Below are 22,249 nucleotides of genomic sequence, written 5' to 3'. Positions count from 1 at the left end.
GTAACACATGTAGAGTATTTTGGTGGATCACCACTGGTTTGCTTATTCGTTTTCCTAAGATGCGTTATTCCGTTGTTGTGTTCTCGTCTACTCTGTTCTGAAATGAAATACATGTATTTTTCAGTCTGCATCAAAGATCTTATTATCCCACTATATTCCGACATCATGTACATTTTGATGATATAGGCTTCGAAGTTACCGTTTGAGCATACTGCCTCAGTGGGATTAGGTCGTTGCTGCAGATGTCTTTTTTTATTATGGTTACTGTGGACAGTCTGAGCTTATGTGGCTCGGTGACCGTCCGCTCAAGGTTTTTTTTTCTTGATCTACCATCATTGCTTCGTGGTTATTATCCAAATTTGTGCTGAGTTTCGAAGTTTTTTTTTTCGTGCAGTGTTTTTTTAATGTTCTGTAGTCACTTAATTCCATGTAGTTATGTTTTCATGTACTGTAGTTATACGAACTGTATTCTGTAGTCCTCCAATTCCATGTAGTAATAAGTCTTCATGTATTGTAGTTATATAAAGTGAAGTTCGGCTTAGAAAATTGTGCATAACTGAGTTTTGTGTTGACATGGTCAGAGATCCATCAGCGTCTGCGCTCTCCATATTTTAACGTGTAGTTTGGCGTGATGTCGTTGCTGGAATGATGACGAATTGGCGTCGAACATTCCAGCGATTTCTCGGGGCAGTGTGTAGGGTCCATTTAAAGCACTAAAATTGAAGGATCAATGTTGATGATAGGGTTCGGTACACCATTTTTATGCGATTCTCTTCTAGGAGGATATGTTCCAGAGTTCTCTGCTTTCTATATATCCATGAAGTTGTTTTCTTTTTGTCCAAGGAATCCCAGAGTTTTTGATCGATTCCTCTTGTCGTACAAACAGAGTTTTTTTTTCGAGTTTTCCTGTACTTCTGTGCCGAATATAAAAGCTTGGTTATCATAATTACGATTTTTCTTCTGGAAATTCAGTCCTAAAGTTCGGAAGTTTGCACTGAACTGAATGATATTGTAGCCGTGGTGGTTTTCTTGTTTTCTCACATTGTAATGTCGGTTCTTTTAATCTTCATAATTGGTGTTCATTCTTTCAGATTTAGGAGTCCAGTCTCCAAAAAAGGGCACTTTTCATTTTTTCAGTACCTCTTTAGACTTTCTTGCCTTGTTTCGTTTTCTAGTTAGAAGAAGTTCACTTGAAGGGTTACTCAAAATTCCATCTATCATGTATCTACACACTGTTCAGTAATTGGCTATAAGTGTCGCACTTTAAATATTCTTCTTCCTTCTTACTTCGTTGACTATTTTCAATATTTCGATTAGGTCTTGCAAAATGAGCAACGGTGAAGTTCCGGACCAGTATTGGAAGAATTTGCTCGCTATCACCACTAAGGCTTCTGCAGAGTCGGAAACGCCAACTGTTACTCCAAGGCCGATGAGTGATGAGGTGAGTTAATTATTAGACTGCAAGAATCTTTATGAAAAAAAAATTCCACCAAATTAACGATGAAGGCTTGTAGGACATTTCTCTCAATTCCTTTTAATCGTCCTCAAAACGGCGTGGGAAACGGCGTTTGTTCCTTAATACGTGAGAACGTACCATCATTGTGCTCCTCTCGCATCCGCGAGTGAGAGATCAGAAATCCGTTGTTCCTTTCAGCACTCTGTTCAAGTAAAACCAATGAATAGCCTTCTGAGCAAATTGGACCGTACACAAAGACGTCGCGTCCTAACATATCTTGCCGGAACAAGCGCTCTCAAGACGATCAGGGAGAACTGAGCGGTTTGGCGTTCGTTTTCTTAGAGTACATCCCCGAACTCTGTGTTTGCCCATAGAGATGCCAACTTTGTCAGTTTCATACATGCCAGTGATACATTAACCTTCAAGGAAGTTTTGGTTTGAAAGAAATTTCTATGTAGTTGCTCTAGAATGTAAGCTTTTACGACAAGCGGCGGTCTCGGTGCTAATCCTAGCTCTTTGGTTTTACTAGAGTTGTTATTTCGGAAGCTATAACCGGTGCTAGGTCAAATTATAACGAATTTTCCTTGCCACACAGTAAACGAGAGTATTGTTATTGAGATTCTTTGAAAAGCATATCTCTCTTTTTGCTAATTCAAAATTTTATGAGATGTTAAGTTGTTATGTTATGATTGAGAAATTAGTACTCATTCAGTGAATCTCGAAACAGCAGCATTATGCATTGTTCCTGGGAGTTTCATTGGCTGATGTCATTTCCCACCTGAATCTTGAAGCACAAGAATTACAGACTTATGGTGCATTGGTTGTATGGCTAAATAATGTAATTCCTTTTCTCTGCAGAATCGAAAGTGGCTCGAAATGGTTATGCAAGAATTGGTAAAGGAAAGTGATCCGAGTCGTCAAATGGATACGATCCTAACGAGTCTGCATTCATACGCATCAAGCACTGCCGATTTAAATGAAAGCGATATCGGAAAGATAGAGGTGCATATACTTTCCTAGCTTATTTGTCTATTGTACTCCTATTATACTTATCATAATTTTGCTATTGTTTCGAGACAAAAGTTTGTTTTCAGGAGCTTACTGATCATTTGGAGGATATTCTCGGTTATGCTGAGATCACAAATAGATTTGTAAAGAAAGGAGGACTGCTGGTCATTGAATCCTTCCTCGTAAGTGCTGAAACTTTTGGTTGTAAGTTAATTTTCCTCAGAATATTGTTGGCACATGATATTTTCAGTGCCAACGTAATCATCTTTCTCTACAATGTCGGTACGCTGAGTTGGTGCTTAGTCTGACGGAGAATAACCCACAAACGCAATCCCTCTTTTCTAAAGAGGGACTTCTCACAAAACTGGTAAAATTACTGGAAGATGACACCTATAGTGAGGTAATATCTTAAGTTGAAGAAAATGACTTACATGTTATTTTTTTTTCAAATTTCACGCAGAAAGATACTACGAATTAGGTGGCTGAAAATATTCGCAAAAATAATAGAAATAAAGTATTATAGTATATTTTTGTTCTAAAAAAACAAGCACAGGACAGATAGCAATTGTTTAAAAATGCTTAAATTGTTCGCTTACCTATACAAGCCTCTAATTCAGTTCCGCGAAATTGACAGTGATATCAAGTTGGCTATTTATTTTTACCGTACATTCTTTACAATATCATTGTTTCTTAATCACTCATTGATGACTATCCGTATTCACTATGAGTATCTATCTATGTTCCATCTTTCTTGTAATCAAAGCTACAGAGGCCGCCGCCAACTTGAGGCTATGCATTGCTAAACGATCCCCCATCCACCTTTCCCACCCTCCCAAACCACCATTTCTTCCGGAATCATTCGCTGAAGCAAAAAGGTTCACTTTTTTCACTAACCTCAAATCCGTTGCTGCGTTGTTCTCTGGACCTCACATCCGAACTTCACCTTCCAGGCGCTAGGGAATTGTAACCCTCCCAGAAAGATGATATAACACTGTGATAGCCTCTTATCGTGAAGACATTGACGGATAATCATCAATCTTTGGTTAGGAAATTGCGAAACTGTAAAGGGTATGCGTGTGTGAAAAAAAAACCAAGCCAGTACATAATTCTCTCCCAATTATTCTCTAAACTTTTCAAATTAGCGATGCAAACACTCCAAATTGGTGAATTTCTTGTTCTTCAACTTTTCTTCTGAGACATCTAACTTTCTAGTTGCTGATAATTGTGGCGGTTATGCGCCTTCTTGGGACACGTATACAAGTCTGTTATGTATTGTTTGTTTATTGTTGTTTCGTGCTTGCGGTAGCCCTGCTTATACTTACTCAAGCTGTGTTTAAGAACGACAAGGCTACGTGTAATGAATAGTGCGACCATTTTATTTAGCCAATTTTTTTGCCCACTTGTTGCACTCCATCGGATGCATTTCGTTAAAGAAAATAGAGACGGCTGGCTACCGTGATCCCACCTCATCATCTCATCATAACAGCTTCCACAACTAGGTACTACAAAGTTGACACAATTGCAAATAATTTGATTCTTACAGGAATTTCTCTCCAAAGTTCTCGGAGCCATATCAGGATCAGTGCGGTCTCATATTGAGTCGTTTGAGTAAGTAAAGAAGGATTTTTTACTTTCTTTTCATATTTTCATTGGAAAATCCCACAACAGTTGGGGTTACCAGACGTATTCCAAATTTTAGAATATTCTGCGCTAATAATGGAGTGGAACTTCTCTCGGGTACCGTTCGAAGGGCAAAAACCGGTAAACTGGCAGGAAAAGCTGCTCGTGTGTTGACGAGTATTGCTTATACCCTGGAAGACTCGCGTATGTTCAGCTCAGAAGCTACTCTGAAAAGATCGTTTGTTTCTTGTAATCACATTAGTTTCCAGCAGCACATGTGAAGCTGTTGACAGCTGACATCCTAACGAATTTCTTATACGTACTTCAGAACTTCGCCGCTGAATGTACCAGTGAACTGGACTACATTGGGTTAGTTTATTGTTGTTTAATTATATTATAGAAAATTCACTTCTATTTTCAGCGAGTACATTCTGGATTTCATTGATATTACAACAGTTTCAAAAGAAATGGCGAATGACCTTGCTAATACCCTAGAATATGGCAAAGTAAGCTGGGAACATTCTTATTATTCCTTAATTTAATCCATTGCAGTGTTTCTATCTGCCCCTTATTTGTATGCTACTTATACAAAGATTACGTACACATGTTGCAACGTATTAAAACTGTCTGCGTATTTTTTTTTGCCAGCTTTTATTGTCTCTGAAGGAAATGAGTAGCTGGAGATGTTGCTAAGGATCTTTTACATTTCTTTGTTAGCTTTCACTCACTCTGAGAGGATTTCGTTTCGTGATTAATATCTCCATTGTATCCACGAGAGCTAAACAAAATAATGTAAAGTTATTTTTTTTAGGTATCTCTCTCTATAATCGATGACTTGGTTAAGAAACTTCGAGTCGTCACATAATGAATCCTTCACAATTTGGATCTCATCGTTTAAGCTACCACTCGTTATCAAAGGATATGAAGGCGTACCTCTCTACGAAGAAGTGATCTGAAGTGCTAGTTGCAATAGTTGTAACACACGTGTTATCATTTTTACTATTTCTTTTAAACTTTTATGGCGTAAGGCAAGTTGCATTCCAGAGGTAGCAGTCATTTTACTGTATGAATGTTACATTTATCATATGCTACCTCCTTTACTCTCACTTGAGAAAAATATAAATAGATGAATTCTTGTTCGAGTGAATGCCAAAGTATATTGTATAATCGAGGTGTGAGAGGCCGTCTTTCTAAGCTTTCTTATTTAACAGGAGATGCATTAATTAGGTTATAGTTCTCAGACGATGGCTGCGATTTGGTGATTTTAAGTGCTCATTGTAAGACATAAGATGCTTCTAAGTCAACATTCCGCTTTACGGCAAAAACGAAGAACTAACTTGGCTGGCATTGCGGTGGTCATAACATTTTTCTTTCAGTTGCTGGTACTGAATGGACTTTAGCTTCAAACTAGATCGATGATTGCTATGGTGACTTCATCTTTGGCGGAAGCCTAAGCTTTTGCACATGGAAATACAATTCTGTTAGCTGGCGCGATTAATAGATACAAATTGCTCATGTGAGAGAATCTCGACATTTCCTTCAAGGCATTTCCCGAGATGATGTGGTATATATAGCAAACGAATCAATTCCTACCAAAGTCACAGGCATCGCTTTCGATGTATACAATTTGTACTGTGTAACGTATTGTGTAACACAGTCGCAGTCAGACTGCCGATCTCTCGTTGGCGACGAAGGTAAACATAAGCGATTGCGATTCCATTTCTGATGGATATTTATTGCTGGAGGGAGGGGTAACAAATTATATCAGAAATCACCCTAACGAGTTTCTACATACCGTCAGCTACATGTAAGTAACCGATTTTGATGTGTTTCGTTGACAAACCTATTTCTCAACTTTGTTGTATTGTACAGGTAGAAGTTCTTTCAATATAAGTCGGTAATTATCCACGGGCAGGTGTGAAGCAGTTGGTGAAATGTTGGACTGTGCGGATGATGGTTCAAAACCGCACTAGACCAGCCAATCTCATCTCTACCGAGATCGATAGATTGGTACCAAACCCGTTAGGAAGGGGAAAAACAATGGCATAATACATTGGCTGTACTCCGCAAATATGTTACATGCCTCACGTTCATGAAACCTCAACGATTCCGAATTGACGGCGAACACGTTTTCGCATCCTAAGCAGATTGATAAGCCAGACCTTCCCTCCGATTTTGATCCCCCATCATCCCGTTTTCTAGAATCCTATGGTCTTTTTTATTTACGAAATTGAGACATCAGGAAAAGTAAAGTGATGAAAGGTGTTGATGCAAACGATTTTTTGTTCTTCCTGCATGCGTTATGTGTTGTGTTTCTACGGATTTGCTACAATAACTAAACTGATACGAAAGCCTTTTACCACGTTAAAACTGCATTGCAGCAGAAGCTCAAGGAATTCCAATCTTTAAGTTCTCCCGATTAAACTCCTTCCTATAATTCTTGGGACCAAATTTACAAATTCCCTCATCTTTTTCGATCTCTGTTCCCAAATCGTTCTCATTTTTCCTTAACAAGTGTTTTTGTTACTTTTTGTACCATTTGGGTATTCTGTTTTATTTTAAGCAGTATTGAGTTACACATACGTGGGCAAAACGACAGGAAGACCGGTGCCGTTGCGTAAGCAGCTGCGCTGCGGTGGAGCGTTACTGGGAGATCCATGCTATCAGCTTTCATCACTGCAGTTCGCAATTGTTCCACGTCGATACCAACCGGTGTCTGCTGTCTGATCGCTTCTAACAGAGCCGCCTATGCAACTGCACAGTGCTTTATGTCGTTTTGACACTGCTATTAATGTATATCGCTCCATTATTGTGGTGCCCGCAACTGCAAAGGACAATAATCCTGCACTCAGTGGCGCCTTTATTTCTCCTTATTTCTGGATGTAAATGACTAAGCCAGTAAATGACCTAACCAATAGTCTTAGAGCATCCCTGACATGTAGACTAAAGTTACTAATGCAAAAGCAAGACAGAGCATCCAGAAATAAGGGCGCCAATTGGTGCCTCCCTCCACCCAACTACATTTTCCATCAGATTTAAAGAACTCGGTAGATGCGTTACAGAACGCACAAAGTTTACTGCTATTGATGCGGTTCAAAGTTTGCAATTTATGTGCTATGCGTCGTTATAGCACATGAACATCGCTTCAGTGATCTACTTTTGGGTGTGGATGTTGGGACATTTTCTCCTTCCGGTTTGTAGCCACTGGTGTCGATAGCTATTCATGCTCTGGTTCGACTGGACCTACCGAACAACTTGTTGCCCTTTCTCAATTTTGTTCCAATTTTACTATTACTGTCCTTCTTTTTTCCTTTATTTCTTCTCCCTCTCATTATCGACTAATTCCTGTTTATCAACGTTTTAGACGCGTGTTAAGAGCTCACGCTCTGTAAGCCATCCGTTTTGTTTAATTTCTGATAATCTTTTCCTTCTTTCGGATTCTTCCTACGCTCAACTTACACAGTTCTGTTACGTCAAATATGCGACAACTGCCCATACAGAAAAAGAAAACATGCGATATAATAATACCACTAGAGAAAGCAAAAAAAAAGACAGGAATGTTCCGGACTTTCGAAGTAAGGTGGTGGTGCTGTCCCATCATCCTCTCTATCTAAGAAGGCCTAATTTCTGTCTCTCGACTATTAAAAACAAATAGCTGTTCACTCGACGTAAGGACGTTCATTGAGCCTTTTACTTCACATCAAAGTTAGAACATCACTTCTTTAAGAAATGATTGCCGTCTAAAAACTCTATAAACCACGCATAAGACGTGGTCCAAGAAGCACTTGAAGACAACGTTCAACTAACTGCAAGAAGCTATCCACTAACAGTTCTTCGCTTAAAATTGCTGGATCCAATTCTCCTTTATATCGTAGCATATTACACAGTATGCTGCATTGTGTTTGCGTATAATTTCGAAACGAAAGCATGAAAATTTTAGAAATAACGTGACAATGTATTTATGTTTTGTTATTCTGTCAACGAGGCTTAGATGAAACTTTATTACTGCCCCATTTCAACAAATTTGTCTTTATCAAAGACCTGAAAATGGTCCGAGGTCTTTGATGCCGTGCATGCAAACTCCTCCTCTCCTTGCCAAGCCTCGATATTGTGCTAAGTATACCACGCAAGACCTACAAAAGGAAGACAAACTGACCAGTCTCACCGACTAGCGGGGCTGATGAACCAGCGCGCTCTTATAGATTCTCACCAAGGCGAATGAGATCTACGGACAGCTCAGTATTCCAACCCACAAAAGGAAAACAAACTGATCAGTCTCGCGCTGGTCGGTGGGACTGGTCAGTTTGTTTTCTTTTTGGAGGTCTTGGGTGGTATTCTTAGAACAATACCGAGGCTTGGCATGGAGAGAGGAGTTTGATGTGATATGCACGGCATCAAAGACCTCGAGCCATTTTCATGCCTTTGATAAAGACGAATTTGTCGAAATGGGCCAATAATAAAGTTTCACCTAATCTCGTTGGCATAATAAGAAAACATAAATACACTTCCAAATGCCGAGGTTTCAAGAAGAGGGGACTTGGAGATTGCTGAACAACGTGACAATGCTCTAAAGTGTATAACTGCAAAAGATGAGAGGGTGAATCCCACAGATTTTACTCTTGGTAAAAACAACAACACCGAAGAATGAGTTGTACCTAGGAGAGAACAAATATTACAGCTTACTAAGGAACAATGAACACAACGAAAAACAATAAATTCTGAAAAAAAAATGTCTAGAAACAAGAATACCGAATGGGTAAAAACCGATGTCTTATTCCTCTCTCCTGAACAAAAAAAAAAAAAAAACGATTCTAAATCATTCGAAATTTAGGGAAAAAATAGCACAACATGGAACTCAACATCAAAGATTCAAAGATTCAGCAGAAGTGTACACATAGCTAGGTATCAGCAAGGAAACAGAATTATTGCCCTCTTTGTTGCGTCCGTTCTGGCCACAACAAAGGTGCGGTATACATTTATATGAGTAATAGTACGCAGTCACTTCATCAACCTTTGGAAATGAACGAAATTGACAAGAAATTCAATGGGAATGCTTATGATAGAACTTTTGAAGGAAGCACCAATATATTAGATAAATAATATCTAGCTGAAATAATCAGGAGATGGGACCGCGATTAGTTAAACAAAAAACTACAATCGTGGAATTCTAACACTAGAACCTCGTGATGTTAGATTCCAAGAAGTTCATCGGGGGACACCACTTCATTTCCAAACAACAAGAACGATAACAGTACATTTTCTCGGCAGGAATAACGACTAATCAAAAACGGAAGAAACTGAATGCCTCATCGTTTCCTGTAGTTTGTTCGTCGGAAGGTGCACCAAAATTGAACTGGAACGTGATATCACCATTTCCATCATCAGTTTGCGATGGATTACCAAAATCGAACGCAAATTCGCCGTCCGATCCTAAACATTTCACCGAATTCCTTTTTCCTTCTCTCTTCTTTGGACGGAAGAGAAAAGGAACAGGGTTTCATCATAATTAATCATAATTACTTGGACGTAAACTAACCGCTGGAGGCAGCCCCATCGGCGGCTCCACCGAACAAAGAGAAAGAAAATTCATTGGCTGAAATAAAAGAAGAGGTTTTGACGACTTCAGAAGGAAATCGTAAGACAGAAAACCTGAAGAGTTTACTTGACGCTCATTAACCCTCTTTTCATTTGCTGACTCTATCAAGGACAAGAAATCTGCGCCTGGATCTAAAACGGTGGAACAACACAGCGTAGTGAAGAAAGTAAAAAAAAAATGTCATAAGTATTAAGAAAGAATATCCCACCATTGCTATGCGTACTTATGTTTAAAGCGGCAGTAGGATCAAAGTCATCTTTGTCGGTTTCGTTTCCGCTGAAACTGAATGGAACGCCCTCGTGTACTGGGGAGCACTCTCTGTTGAGTAACTGAAAATTGTTAGAATCAAAATCATCAAGGCACGAGACAAAAAGTGAAACCTACCGAATTGAAGAAACCGACGTTCTCCTGGCTATGTTCACTGCGCTGCGATTGTGCAGGCGTACCGGATAAACTTTTATCTTGGTTATGAGTGGGCGCTATAACCACTGTTTTTTAACACCGACCAAAACGAAACGAGATGTACCAACAAGAGTGAACTAGATTAAGAGTTGAGAAGTACCTTTTCGCCGAAGAGGTGTACGCAAAAGAAGAGATGCTTGATGGTGTTTTTGAGATGATAGTTCACTTTCCTGACTTCCTTGCAATTTCTTGGAGCATGAAGTATCCTGCGAAGGAGGGGATCTAACCGTCTCGTTCGAGATAAGATCTTGAGGGAACCAGGCTTTTTGTTCTAGTGGAGTTGGACGCCGAGGAGATGAATGTCCTTCATTCCGTTGATTCTGAAATCGTAGAGATATTAATGGTCGTCCACATAAGATATAAGAGTTAAAACACTTGAAATAGGCCGGATACTTTCAATATCTTTCCATCATGAGCTACGAGAGAGATGTGAGCTTTATATAAAGGGCGAAGCGCTGAGACAAGTCGTTACATGCTTTAACAGAGCCGTTCGCAGCGCGCGGTGGAGCCAGTGAGGGTGGCTCGATACCACTACCTCGAGTATAGCTAGAGAGGCCCCTCCCCCACTCTATCCCAACCGCTAGCTACGCCGCGCTTCAATTGCAGTTGCTTACGTGACTTCACCGAGCTTAATTTCGCTTTGACCCTATGCGTAGTCTCACCACTTGAAAAAAAAAGAATGCGGTAATTTGATTTCTGTTATATACCTGGTGAGTTGTTGAATAACTAAAAACACAAGACAAACGCCTGCATTTTGTTGTGCAGCTGCACCGAGCTGCAGATCGTTTTGACCCGTCCGTATTGGGATGAAGTCAACTGCAGCCTGAAACCCTGTTGAGTATTTGTGGTAACTCCTTTGTTCCAGTAGGCCTGATGGTTTGAGCTTCATCGTTAGTGTATTCCCATTGGGAATAAGTTAGACACAACGACAATGTCATTGCTAGTTTCCATCTATGGAAATGTACGTGGCCTCCGTCACAATCATGGCCCACCTCGTATGAAAAACAGACCGCACAATCGGCCGTATCCGTTGGACCGCAAAATTCCTAAACTCTTCATTGAAAAAGAACACAGCGGCTGCGTTCGAAGCGCCGCGGTGGAGGGTAGCGGTTGAGATGGAGGGGGTACCATCGCGAACTGCAGCGATAAGAGAGGCAAGCAGGCACCCCTTGATCCTAATTATAACTAACTATACAGGTGGAGGGTAAAGTGCAAGTGGGAGGGGGCTCTCCCACTCCTAGTTCTGGAAGTAAATAACCAAATTAGTCGGGGACCTAAGACCTGAGACGTTTAATCGTAGAGGATCTGTGACATATGAAGTTGCTGAGAGAAAAAAGTACGATAGAGCTTCCAGAAATAAGAGCGCGGTTGGGGGCCCCCAACAGCATTTTTCCAAGTGGATTGTGGAATGCACGGAAGGCAATTTTGAGATCCTCATGTACCCGCCTTTTCTAGGGTCACTTTTAGAAAACTTCTTGTAGTTTTCATTCTTATGAAAGGTTGTAGTGCCCATACGTTTCTGTGGAAGACTCGAACCTCACCATGTTCATCACAACAAGGCAGGCCCACATATTCCGATTTTCTCAGCAAATTTGCAGTAAAATCGGAGTATGAGAGATCGGATGGTTTCTTTTTCAGGATAGCATCCACTACTGTTGGTGACTTTCTTCTTCTTCTTGCCTTCGCCGCCGATCGCATCTACTTCTCACTACTGAATTTCTCGAACAACATATCACCTGGAAATTCTCGTGCTTTCCCCTCGTACACCTTAGCCCTCAGACACCCAACACAGACGGAAACGTAATGCATGACGCACGATATGCCAAATCAGAATAGTAAATGTCCAACATAATAATACAGCCGAACTGATAATGAACCACAATCAGAGCCTTCGTAGTGCTTCCTTGAGTACCTCATCCAAATCATTTTCCTCCGTGGTGCCATTATTTTCACAATCCTCAACTGTGACATTCATGGCGGCATCCTCATCGGAGAAATCGTCGTCTCCGCCAACCTTAACAACTATTTTCTTATCGATTATGGAGCTACGAATGCTGTGATTAAGTGATAAGTACGGAGCAAAAAAGTTGAAAGTTGAAAATAAGCAAATTATTGGTAAACTAAGTCCTAGGTGTTGTCGTAATTTTATCAGTGGATGGAGTCTTACACCATAAATTTTTTATAATAAATTTCCTCAAATTTTTTTAAATTTTTTTTATTTTTTTTAAATTCCTTTTTTTGGTAAAAAAAAAAAAAAAAAAATTTTTAAATAAAAAAAAAAAAAAATTAAAAGCAAAAAGTTATTTGAACCATTAAGGAGGCACGCTTCAAGACAAGGTTATTCAAGAGTTGGGAAGCTGCGAAGCAAGCACAACCGAAGATTCCTCAATACGGCCATTTCGCAATGATATAGTCGGGTTGAAACAAGCTGAAGCTCGGTGAAGTTGCGTAGGCGGCTGCGCCCGAAGCGTGAATCGTAGCGGTGGATCGTAGCGGTTGGGATCGAGAGGAGATCCTCCCTAGCAGCACCCACCGCTGCAATCTGCGTCAAGCAAGCGACTGTCACACATCGATCCCAACGGCTAGCTCCACCGCGCCGCTTCGAACGCAGTCACTTACGCAACTGCACCGCAACTGATTCAGGGGACGCGACTGTAGCTGGTTGCGTGGGACTGCAAAATCTAGAAGGATATACTAACTACTTATAAGGCTACTATTCTCCTTACATTTGAAACAACGCTTTGAACTTGTTTGCATTCACTGAAACCCTTTCTGCTGTCCGACTGAAGTTTCGATTTATGGTGCAATGTGACGTACACGTACAAGGCGGTGCTGTTTTCTGCGCTCCTACGCAGATGACTGTAAGTAAAACTTTGCAACGCAGCTAATAGTAGAGATTCGTCGGAAGCAGAATAGGATCTTCGGTTTCTTAAATCGGATTTTACCCTTTTTATCCATAGTCTGAGGGGTTTGTGGGAAGAATGTTCATCTGCTACGTTTGGGCACAGCTCAGGTTTCAGTTGCAATTGCACTGACAGTGCAAAACCATAAGTTTCGTTTACAGTATAGCAATACCTGTTACAAAAGTGCATAAGTAGGTCACATCAAAACTTTTAAAATCCGAAAAATTCGCGACAATGGACATTTTTGTAACATAAGTTCATCATGCGCTAAGAGTAAAAAAATTGTGAATTATTTTCAATTCTTGTGTCTTCTGCAACAAATGGGCAACAGTTTTTCCTATCTTTCGGATCCGTCTGCATTAATTCCTCATATCAAAGTGGAAATTTCATACTATACATCTTTTCTTTGTATCGATTCACCTGATTCTGCGTAATTTCCTCTTCGACAGTGTCGTCCATGTTGGCATCTTCTGTTCGAATACCACCTTCCGTACCACTGGCACTTGCTGTCTACAACGAACTATTCAGCACTTCTTGAGATGCTGCGAACAGAATGAAAGAGGAATTTTCGTCTAGATAGCAAAAAGGTAGAACTGAAACATATCTCAACGTCCACTCCAGATGAAGGAAGAGTACGCTCCTGATCACACACTGACATACGTTCGTCTTCATCACGGGTCATTTCTCCCGAATCAGTGTCATCCCTCTGAAACAGTGAACTTGCACCACCAAATCACCATATGCGCATATAAAGTTTCCTACGAATGTTCAATGCAATACCCACTTCAACTGCAAGACCACCAGACACCGATTCTGACTGTTGCTCCACATATTTCTTGACAGCAGTTGTGCGTGCCATAATAATATCTTGGCTACTGGTACGGGGCGGTTCAGCAAGCGGCGAACTACGAGAACAGTCAGTAGTAGCTGTCTCTGCGCTTCCCGACTCGTCCTCTGTGGCTTCTAGCACAGAGGGTAGAATATTTCTTGGCAGCTCGGTCTTTTGCAGGTTGCCATGCATCTGAGATTACGAGTTGTATAAAAGGAGCGGACATAATGAGTAGGATTTACTGAACTCCTCATATACATTCTGAAAACAAAATTTCACCTTTTAAGCAGAACGAAAATTTGAAGAAATTCTAGTTCTCTTTACCCGCAGACGATCTCACCGCTTCATTTCTCGCTTAGAGCGCGATTGTTGATGATTTATTATTTCTACCGACCTCATTTTTAGGTTCAAAATTAAGAACTGTAATGGTTCTGAAATTTGGCTACCCCTTAAAATATCGCCAATCTACTCGATGCGAGCATGGGGCTTCTTTAATTTGGGCGAATGTTGAGATTTAAAGCTTTGTGAGAAGACCTTGAAGTTATTGAGTGAAAGAATCACAACTATTATTTCAAATAATTCTGTTAAGGTTTTACTCTTATACGGTAAAGATCATGTCAAACAATTGTTGACAGCTCCTTCTTCTAGCTGTCTGCTTCTCCAAAATAGGACAATAATTGGTTCAAAAAAGCTACTTTTCTCGAAGTTCCTATTGTGTATCAGCATAATATACCTTTCTCATTGATAAATCCAAGGACATAAACGAGGCATCGAAAACATCATAGTCGGATGCGCCAAATTTCTGGCGTCTCTCAGCTTCTTCAGCCTAAAAACATTTTTGAATGATCTTTTACCAGATACCTTGGAGGAGGCAGCTAAGCGGGCATTTTTGATGTTGGACTTTTTCCTTTAGGAGGAAGTTTTCAGGATTTGGTTCTCCAAAATGACACCTATCATACACCCTTCACTCCCCTCCCCCTCTTCATACGAATCCAGGGAAAATATGTTCAGTTTAACCGAGAATGCACCTCTTTAAAAACGTACGAGTAATGAATTTCACTTTGGGCGCTTTAATCTCTTCATGGACTTGAAGACTACCGTCATGTAAACTGCGGGATGTTTGGCATTTTTTTACTGCTATTCTTGAGAATCACATCATATAGTCGGGTCAATACGAAATAAAACACGAGTGTAGTTGATGTGCATTTGCGTACGCGCTCGAAACGGCGCTGTGGAGGCAGCAGTTGGAACCGAGGTGGGCCCGTCGCCAACTGCAGCGATGGGTGATGCCAGCAAGGATTTCACCACGCTCCTAGCCACTACGTTCCACCGAAGCGCCTCGAAAGAAGCCGCGTACGCAATTGCGTACGTGTTTCATGTCGTTTTGACCCTACTATACCTAGTGGAAAGAACTCAATATCGGAAGATTTCGTAAGTTCTTTTCCTACCTTCAACTGGTCGTAAATCTTTCTGGCTTCCCTTAATTTCTCCTGCATTTCCATAGTTCGCAAAGTGACTTTGGCGAAATTCACCATGTACACTCGAAGCGGAGTAGCAGTTTGAAGTTCCACTGAAAGACTTGTTGTCATGAAAGAAATGCACTTCACTTCAAACCGAATAATTGACTGACATTCCTTTTTAAGCCTCTCCTCATCCTTTTGCAAATTACTCTTCTGACCAAGCAATTCCTCCAGTCGATTCGTCAATGCACATACAGCGTCCCTCTCCTACAGTTAATATTGAGACACAAAACTTGGGGTAAAATAATCTAATACAGTATACAACCCTTCTCATTATCGACCGAAGGGTCCATCCACTTGATAACAAAAAAAAAGGACAAGCTACATTACCTAGAAAATAAATCGAACCTTTTCCAGAAATGTTTCTCAAGAAGACAACATACTCACATTGTTTTGTCTGGCTAGACGAGGTGAAAGATCCATAAGCGCTTTCAGACGATCTTTTTGCTCGCAAGCAATTTGTAGGGAGCGAGCCCACGCCGCTGAGTCTCGTTCAAGCTAAAGCATTTTCTGTCCTTTTTACAGATTCGGTAACAGTAACAGTAACAAAAAAAACAGCAGTGAAAGTATTAATCGGTTCTCGCATGCCTGTTCAGTCAACTTCTTATTCTCCTCTTCTAATTCCTTGCGTTGACGAAGAAGATCTCTGGTTCTCTCTCGTGATCTACAGTAAATTAAGTAGCGTTAATAATAATATTACATTCTGAACCAACATACAATATTGACAAGCGTAGAGCTTGCTTAATTAGAGCCGGGAATACAATACAATTCGTTCGAATTCACTAGTACTCAGACTTCCAAATCTATCGGCCCGTTTTTCGCAACACACGTTTTTTCTCCACTAAACACCTATTCTCTTCTCCCCAACCTGCTCCATTGAGACATCATGCTTATTCGATCAAACATATTCAGCGCTGACTTCACTGAGTTTTGATTCATATAATGTAAAAGCCTTCATATGATGTAAAATTAGCGATGGTCTTCTTCGCAATTGCCCTCTCCACTGCGTCGATTCGAGCGCAGCCGCTTACACGACTGCACCGAGCCGCTCAGATTATTTCCACCCAACTACAACGCAACATCCTATGAACAACAACGTACAATGCAGCGCGGTTTTAAGGAGACCGCAGGTGATTGAAGACTTGCCATTATAATCCCTCTCTTTTCTATTGGCTTCAAATAACACTGATGTTGTTGCTAAGAAGGCGAAAAAAGGTCCAATTCCCTCTATATCCGCAACACACTCATATCCTAATATCGAGGGAAAAATATCGTCAGGAAAAAAAAAAACAATTAACGCACCGTTCAATCGCCATCTGCGATATTCGGACCTTAAGTTTCTTCTCTTCAATCGATGAGCTTAGCTCGTTATTAATGCGTTCTTTCACGGCCAGTTCTCTTTCCATTTGATGTAACATTTCATCTAGTTCTAAAATAAAATGTGCTGCCGAGGACAGAGATGAGATACAAAGTCAAACGTTGGTAGTTAAAATTTCACCTGCGTCCCTCTTTGTCAGCTGTGTTTCTTTCTCTTTTGCATTATAGTACTGATTCACTGTAAGGAATGATGTCGAGAATTATAAAAACATCTATCAATTACACTTGTCATAAATACTAAGGTCATGCTGACAATTTCGTTTACATCCTATCCACAATTTCATTTTACGCATAAACTTCGCTTCTAGGAGCCAGGCCACGAAATCGGTTACAGTAGGGTCAAAACTACATGGAAGCACAGTGCAGTAAAGCGTAGCGGTCAGGATCGAGTGGGGATCCTTGCCAGCACCAATCTACGCTGCAGTTCGCCATGGGCTCAACTCGATTCGAACCGCTTTCCCCATCGCGCCTCGAGCGCAGAAGCCTAGGCAACTGCGCCGTGCTTCATGTCGCTTTAACCTTACTATACCAATTCGTAATTTAGAGACGGTAAACTCTTCCACAGTGCACGCCAAGCGTTCGAAGGGCAAGTTAAAATAGGCACGGTAAACTGAAAGGAACCATTCCTTATCATAATATATAATAACGTAGCTCAGTAGCATCGCGCAGTAATTTCGTGTACATGCGAAAGGTGAATGATTCGTTGCAACCGTTTTATGGCCGGTCCCGCTACCCATGTTGCGTTTCACTTCTATGACACCTCCGCGTCTCTGTTCCCTTGCACGTTTGCCTCAGGTTGATAACATTTCTTCAGAAAGTGGAAACACGAATGAAACCTGCTGCTTAAATAGTAGCCAACAGTTTACATGATCTGACGAGGAAGGTTATCTTTATCAGTACGATTATGTGGTTCACGTCATTTTACGTTAAAACATCATTCTGTGATAACTGTTGGGGAAAGCAGGATGATTACCCATACTTTGGGTGTTGCTTTCAAATTGTTTCTATATTATGTTGGTACCAAAGGAGAGTTTGAAGCTGAATACTTTTAAATGAGGAACTTACGGTAATAGAAAGAGAAGTATGAAACCTTTCGCCTAAGTTTTTTTTGTACAGAAATGCGTAATTGTTGGTTTGTAAGAAGTGTTTTGTATATGTTAAACCTGTCATACCTAAATAAACTTTTATATGAATGCATACTTCCAAATTTGCAAACCATCAAACGGGTGTTGTAGAGTGGCATTAACCCAAAAAAAAAAAAAAATGGGGTAAGAGGCGTATTTTTTTGCCACGTCCAGAAAGGGGGGAAGGGGAAGGAGACCACGGCCCCAGAGGGGGGGAAGGGGGGGAAAAGGAAAAAGAAGAAAAAAAAAAGGGGGGGGGGGGGGGGGGGAAAATTTTTGCGGTTTCAAAGAAGTATAGATGTACAATCAAGTTTGAATGCTCTTCAAATGTAGAACCGAGGCGGTAGGAAGAAAACTATTGGATATTTCATCTATGAGATCTGCTTAAATATTTAAGGAAAAAAGTAAAAAAAAAAAAAAAAAAAAAAAAAAAAAAATTTCCATTGATCAGTGATGGGGAGTGAGAGGAACACCACAGAAATTGAATATAGTAAAACGTTTACTCCGTGTGCATGTGTGTGTGCCACTGGACGCTCCTCTCTCCACACCTACTACATTTTTCCCCAGGCACCTCTCTATTGTGGTGATCTTCGATCTGAAAGGAAAGAGACATACCGTTTCTGATGCAATCCATCGAAATTTCGAAGATATTCTTCTTCATTTCATCCGAAACTGCCCCGCTCGCTAATATTCTGCGTGCTTGAATAAGGAACTACAAGTACACTATCAGAAACTTTCTTAGATCCACGGCATGAAACAATTTCAAGAACAACTTGATCAGCTTGACGAATTTCCTTTGGTCGAACCACTAAAATATTTGAAAAGTACCTTTCCTACATTGATTATGTCCACATTCTGCTCTAGTTGGTCGATATATACGAATGGTAGCTCCATTGTATGCTTAAAAAACACAAAAAGCCAAAATGCTACAGATGGGACGGAAAATGAGACGAACACGAAGAGACAATCAATACCTCAAATCATCGATTACCAAGTTAAACACCTGATCTAAATCTGCGCGTAAAGTTCACAAATGTTGGCGTCGCAGCTTCGCGTCGTTACCAAATGATGATTATCGACCGACGCATGATACAGCACTCGACCGATAGCCACCAACTGGAAGTGACCCAAAGGCGCGACGCCATCGGTTCTGTATAGTCGAACGAAGAACGACAAACCCCAACACTCGTTCGCCACGTACACGTCCAATGTAAAGGTATGCAAATCTCTATGGTCTCAGAGTCTCAACACTCTACTCTTGGAGAAAAGAAAGACCAAAATATGAGATAGTAGCAGCGACTTTGATAAACAGCGTCTAGCACTAGCGCTAGCATATTGGATATTTTCTCCACTGCTCTGGAAATACTTCTAAAACAGTTTCCATAGTTCTGCCGCGACGCGCCATACTATGAAGAATAGGGACTTGCTCATTCCGCCTTGTCGTTTCCCTATCCGTTATCTTACTGGTTAACCACAAAACCATGAAAACATAATTTTCGAGAGAAGACTAGCGAAATGCAACGATTACCGGACAACTGCGAGGAGATTCTCGCTGCAGATCGGAACAACAACGGGGCGGATCAGTGGCTTTACGGAGACCCTCGGCTTCGTCGCGGGACATGATCCCAGAAGATTGCCAGCACAGCAAGAGACTGAGAATATAACCAAAGGTTATAAGAATATGCTTTGTGTAATTAATAAGAGCTACGGGTCCTGGACCTCTGTCACGACCAACCGGTTACAAAGCAACAGCGCATGAAGTAGAGAAGAAGGCAAAACATGTCCAACACGTTCTGTCCGGTGGATACAAGAAGTGCACGTGAGTCCAGGTTCACTGGACTCTCCGTGCGCTCCTCAAAGACATAACTTGAGCGCGTCACTGCCAATTGGGGTATTCACTTGTTGGCGTTTGCGGAGTGTAGTTGGAACCTTATTGCGGATGAGGAGCCGATTTCAACAATGAAGGTGGAGTATTTGAAAGATCGTGGGACTCACTGTGTTCGTGACTCCAACATAGTATATCTTGCTTATTACATGTGAAGAAGTAGCTAGTATAGATGGCATCCCGTAGACTTACGTCAGCGGTCCTTGCCAGAGTCTATAGGAAGGTTTTTCACGAAATAATCTATACTATGCATCTGTGCGACCGACTACTCACGAGCGTTAGTGTTAGCCAAGAGATGTCAGCACTCAAAATTTATGAGGCACTAAGAGTGAAAGCTAAAAGAACTATCTTGACAAGTACACAGAAAATGCAACACAGAAAGACAGGTGTGGGAAAGTTACCGGCGCTGTCAGCGCTCCCGTATCACCCGCAATAGCTTAGTTGCACTAATTGAACCCTATATGAAGTTACCCACGTCGTCGAGTGCATTCAAGACAATAGCACGCAACGCGTGCGTGGCTAAGCGATCTCTGATGCTCCGAAAAATCTATCGGCACAAACTTAGCTATAGTGATGTCATAACGACATGAAACGCCTGGGACTATCGCGAACTGCAGAAATGAGTGCTAGCAAAGGTCCCCCTTCGATCCTATCCTCTACGCTCCATCGCGCCGCTTCGAGCGCAGACGCTTGCACAACGACACTGTGTTCCGGGTTGTATGCATGTATTGAATCTATACCATGGTGACCGTAGCTCATTTATGACTTAGAAGGAAGGGAAGAAAGAATTGAAGAACTTGTACATGTGTTAGATTGCACTGAAGCATGGATTGTGTGTTTTCCAGTGACGGGTAATGCTGCCACCTAAAGCTAAAAAATGTGTATTTTTAAAGGCGCGCCACTTTTGCGCAGCCCCCCCTCCCCCCAACTCGTCTGTGGCTGAAATTACCTATCTATCTGAAGTAATCTGTCTTACTTTTACCATCAAGTGTTAAATATCATTATGTTTAGCATGCATTCCATGGTGAGATCATGGAAAACAAGGATGGAGTTAAAAGATTCAACCGTGCTGCTTAATGTACTGCTGTCGGACCACATTTAAAGGCTGGACCCAGATTGGGAACTTTTGATCTCCGATTGACCTTGAGTACAGACGACTGTGGACGAGGAGTCTATCTCCCTGGCAGTTGCCTGGATCTGAACAAAGCAGAAAGGATTTCCTGAGCATTTTGAAGACAGCCAAAATTCTTGTGACCCTCTAATTTTTAGCACGACGCCAAATCTTGCTGCATGACACATCCGTCAGTATGTGTGTGTGTGTGTCGGTCCGTCCGTCCTATTCGTTTTGATACGTGACGTTTAACACACTGACGATCAGGCACCCTCTTATTTTCATGGCATGTACGACTACAGCGTTACCTTTGATCATTCGCACACCAACAGTTGACCCTTATGGACCTCAGAGGAAGTTTTATCCATCGTATAGCCTCTTGTTTTGTACCTGGTGGTGTTTGACCTTTTTCTGTGTTAATGCGCATGAATAGTATTACGTTCGTATGGTGGGGTCAAAACGAGATGAAGCACGGTGCACTTGTGTTCACGGCTGCGTTCAAAGCGATGCTGTACGGCGTCGCGGTTAGGATCGAGTGAGGATCCGTGCCAGCACCATTCTTCGTTGTAGCTCGCGATGGTCCCACCTTGATTTCCACCGCTTTCTTCACCGTGCCGCGCTCCCGCTTAAGCAACTGCACAGTGCTTGGTGTCATTTTGATCCAATATTTTTACGTCTGCTCCCACGGACCTAAATGCGCACGGCCCAGCCGTGTGGTCGTAATTTCGTCAGTCAATCCACTAATGACCTCTTTCCGCATAAATAGTAGATACCAGCCAGTTTTCCGAGAGCTAAAATAGTTACTATGGATTGTTCACAAAGCAAAGTGAGATTCTGGCTCCCTACCGAAGTCAGAATTTACAGCACAACGTCTTGAAAAAGCTGATTCACTGAAGCATATCACATACCTCTGTTCTCATTTGAAATTTAGTCCTGGTCCTACGATATTTTTAAAGTTAGATAACATAATATAAGTGATCAACGTCGTGAATAAATCATTGATATGTTTCGGATGCTCGGTATTTCGAATAACATTCTAAACTGATCTAAGTCTTCTTCCGAGTTAGTCTGCGGTCCAGCGCCTCTTACACGAACTTTTTGCAGCGTTTCGAGCACTGAAATAGCTCTGCCACTTTGTCTGTCTGACTGCTCACTAACTTTGTCTGCCATAAATACCGGTGTTTATGCATTGTATGTTCCATCTATAAGTGATAGGGACCATGCGTGTTCAACTCCCCCTTCCAATTAGGACAGGAAAGAGGGAAGAGCGAGCGTCTACCGAGCATGGAAAAACCGTGCAAATATTTCTTTCCGGGTAACTAGTGGATAGCGGTTTCTCATCAAAATATACTTTGAGG

General features: G+C 41.3%; 2 protein-coding genes across 4 annotated transcripts; one reads left to right on the top strand and one right to left on the bottom strand.

Moving 5' to 3' along the window:
• Positions 1-730: 730 nt before the first annotated feature.
• Positions 731-4,949, top strand: RB195_019729 (uncharacterized protein; the record flags this gene model as incomplete). Of its 2 annotated transcripts, XM_064187720.1 has the most annotated exons (10): positions 731-822; positions 1,318-1,441; positions 2,315-2,458; positions 2,551-2,646; positions 2,715-2,864; positions 4,008-4,072; positions 4,164-4,288; positions 4,354-4,453; positions 4,506-4,590; positions 4,896-4,949. In XM_064187720.1, the coding sequence occupies 10 exons, from the start codon at positions 731-733 to the stop codon at positions 4,947-4,949; spliced, it is 1,035 nt and encodes a 344-aa protein (XP_064043601.1). The 2 variants fall into 2 exon arrangements, with proteins under 2 accessions (XP_064043601.1, XP_013297835.2); XM_013442381.2 differs by lacking the exon at positions 731-822 and having other exon boundaries at positions 1,328-1,441.
• A 4,416-nt stretch (positions 4,950-9,365) lies between these two features.
• On the bottom strand, positions 9,366-18,789 carry RB195_019728 (uncharacterized protein; the record flags this gene model as incomplete). Of its 2 annotated transcripts, XM_064187719.1 has the most annotated exons (20): positions 9,366-9,514; positions 9,621-9,677; positions 9,734-9,811; positions 9,889-10,009; positions 10,065-10,159; positions 10,243-10,312; positions 10,370-10,462; positions 12,055-12,156; positions 13,466-13,551; positions 13,646-13,751; positions 13,830-14,066; positions 14,608-14,700; positions 15,323-15,444; positions 15,505-15,601; positions 15,782-15,892; positions 15,983-16,058; positions 16,697-16,823; positions 16,893-16,949; positions 18,511-18,607; positions 18,724-18,789. In XM_064187719.1, the coding sequence occupies 20 exons, from the start codon at positions 18,787-18,789 to the stop codon at positions 9,366-9,368; spliced, it is 2,040 nt and encodes a 679-aa protein (XP_064043600.1). The 2 variants fall into 2 exon arrangements, with proteins under 2 accessions (XP_064043600.1, XP_064043599.1); XM_064187718.1 differs by having other exon boundaries at positions 10,243-10,462.
• Between the last annotated feature and the right edge of the window lie 3,460 nt (positions 18,790-22,249).

The sequence above is a fragment of the Necator americanus genome, chromosome II (assembly GCF_031761385.1).
Source record: "Necator americanus strain Aroian chromosome II, whole genome shotgun sequence".
Classification (NCBI taxonomy): domain Eukaryota; kingdom Metazoa; phylum Nematoda; class Chromadorea; order Rhabditida; family Ancylostomatidae; genus Necator; species Necator americanus.
This window is presented reverse-complemented; position numbering and strand designations above follow the sequence as displayed.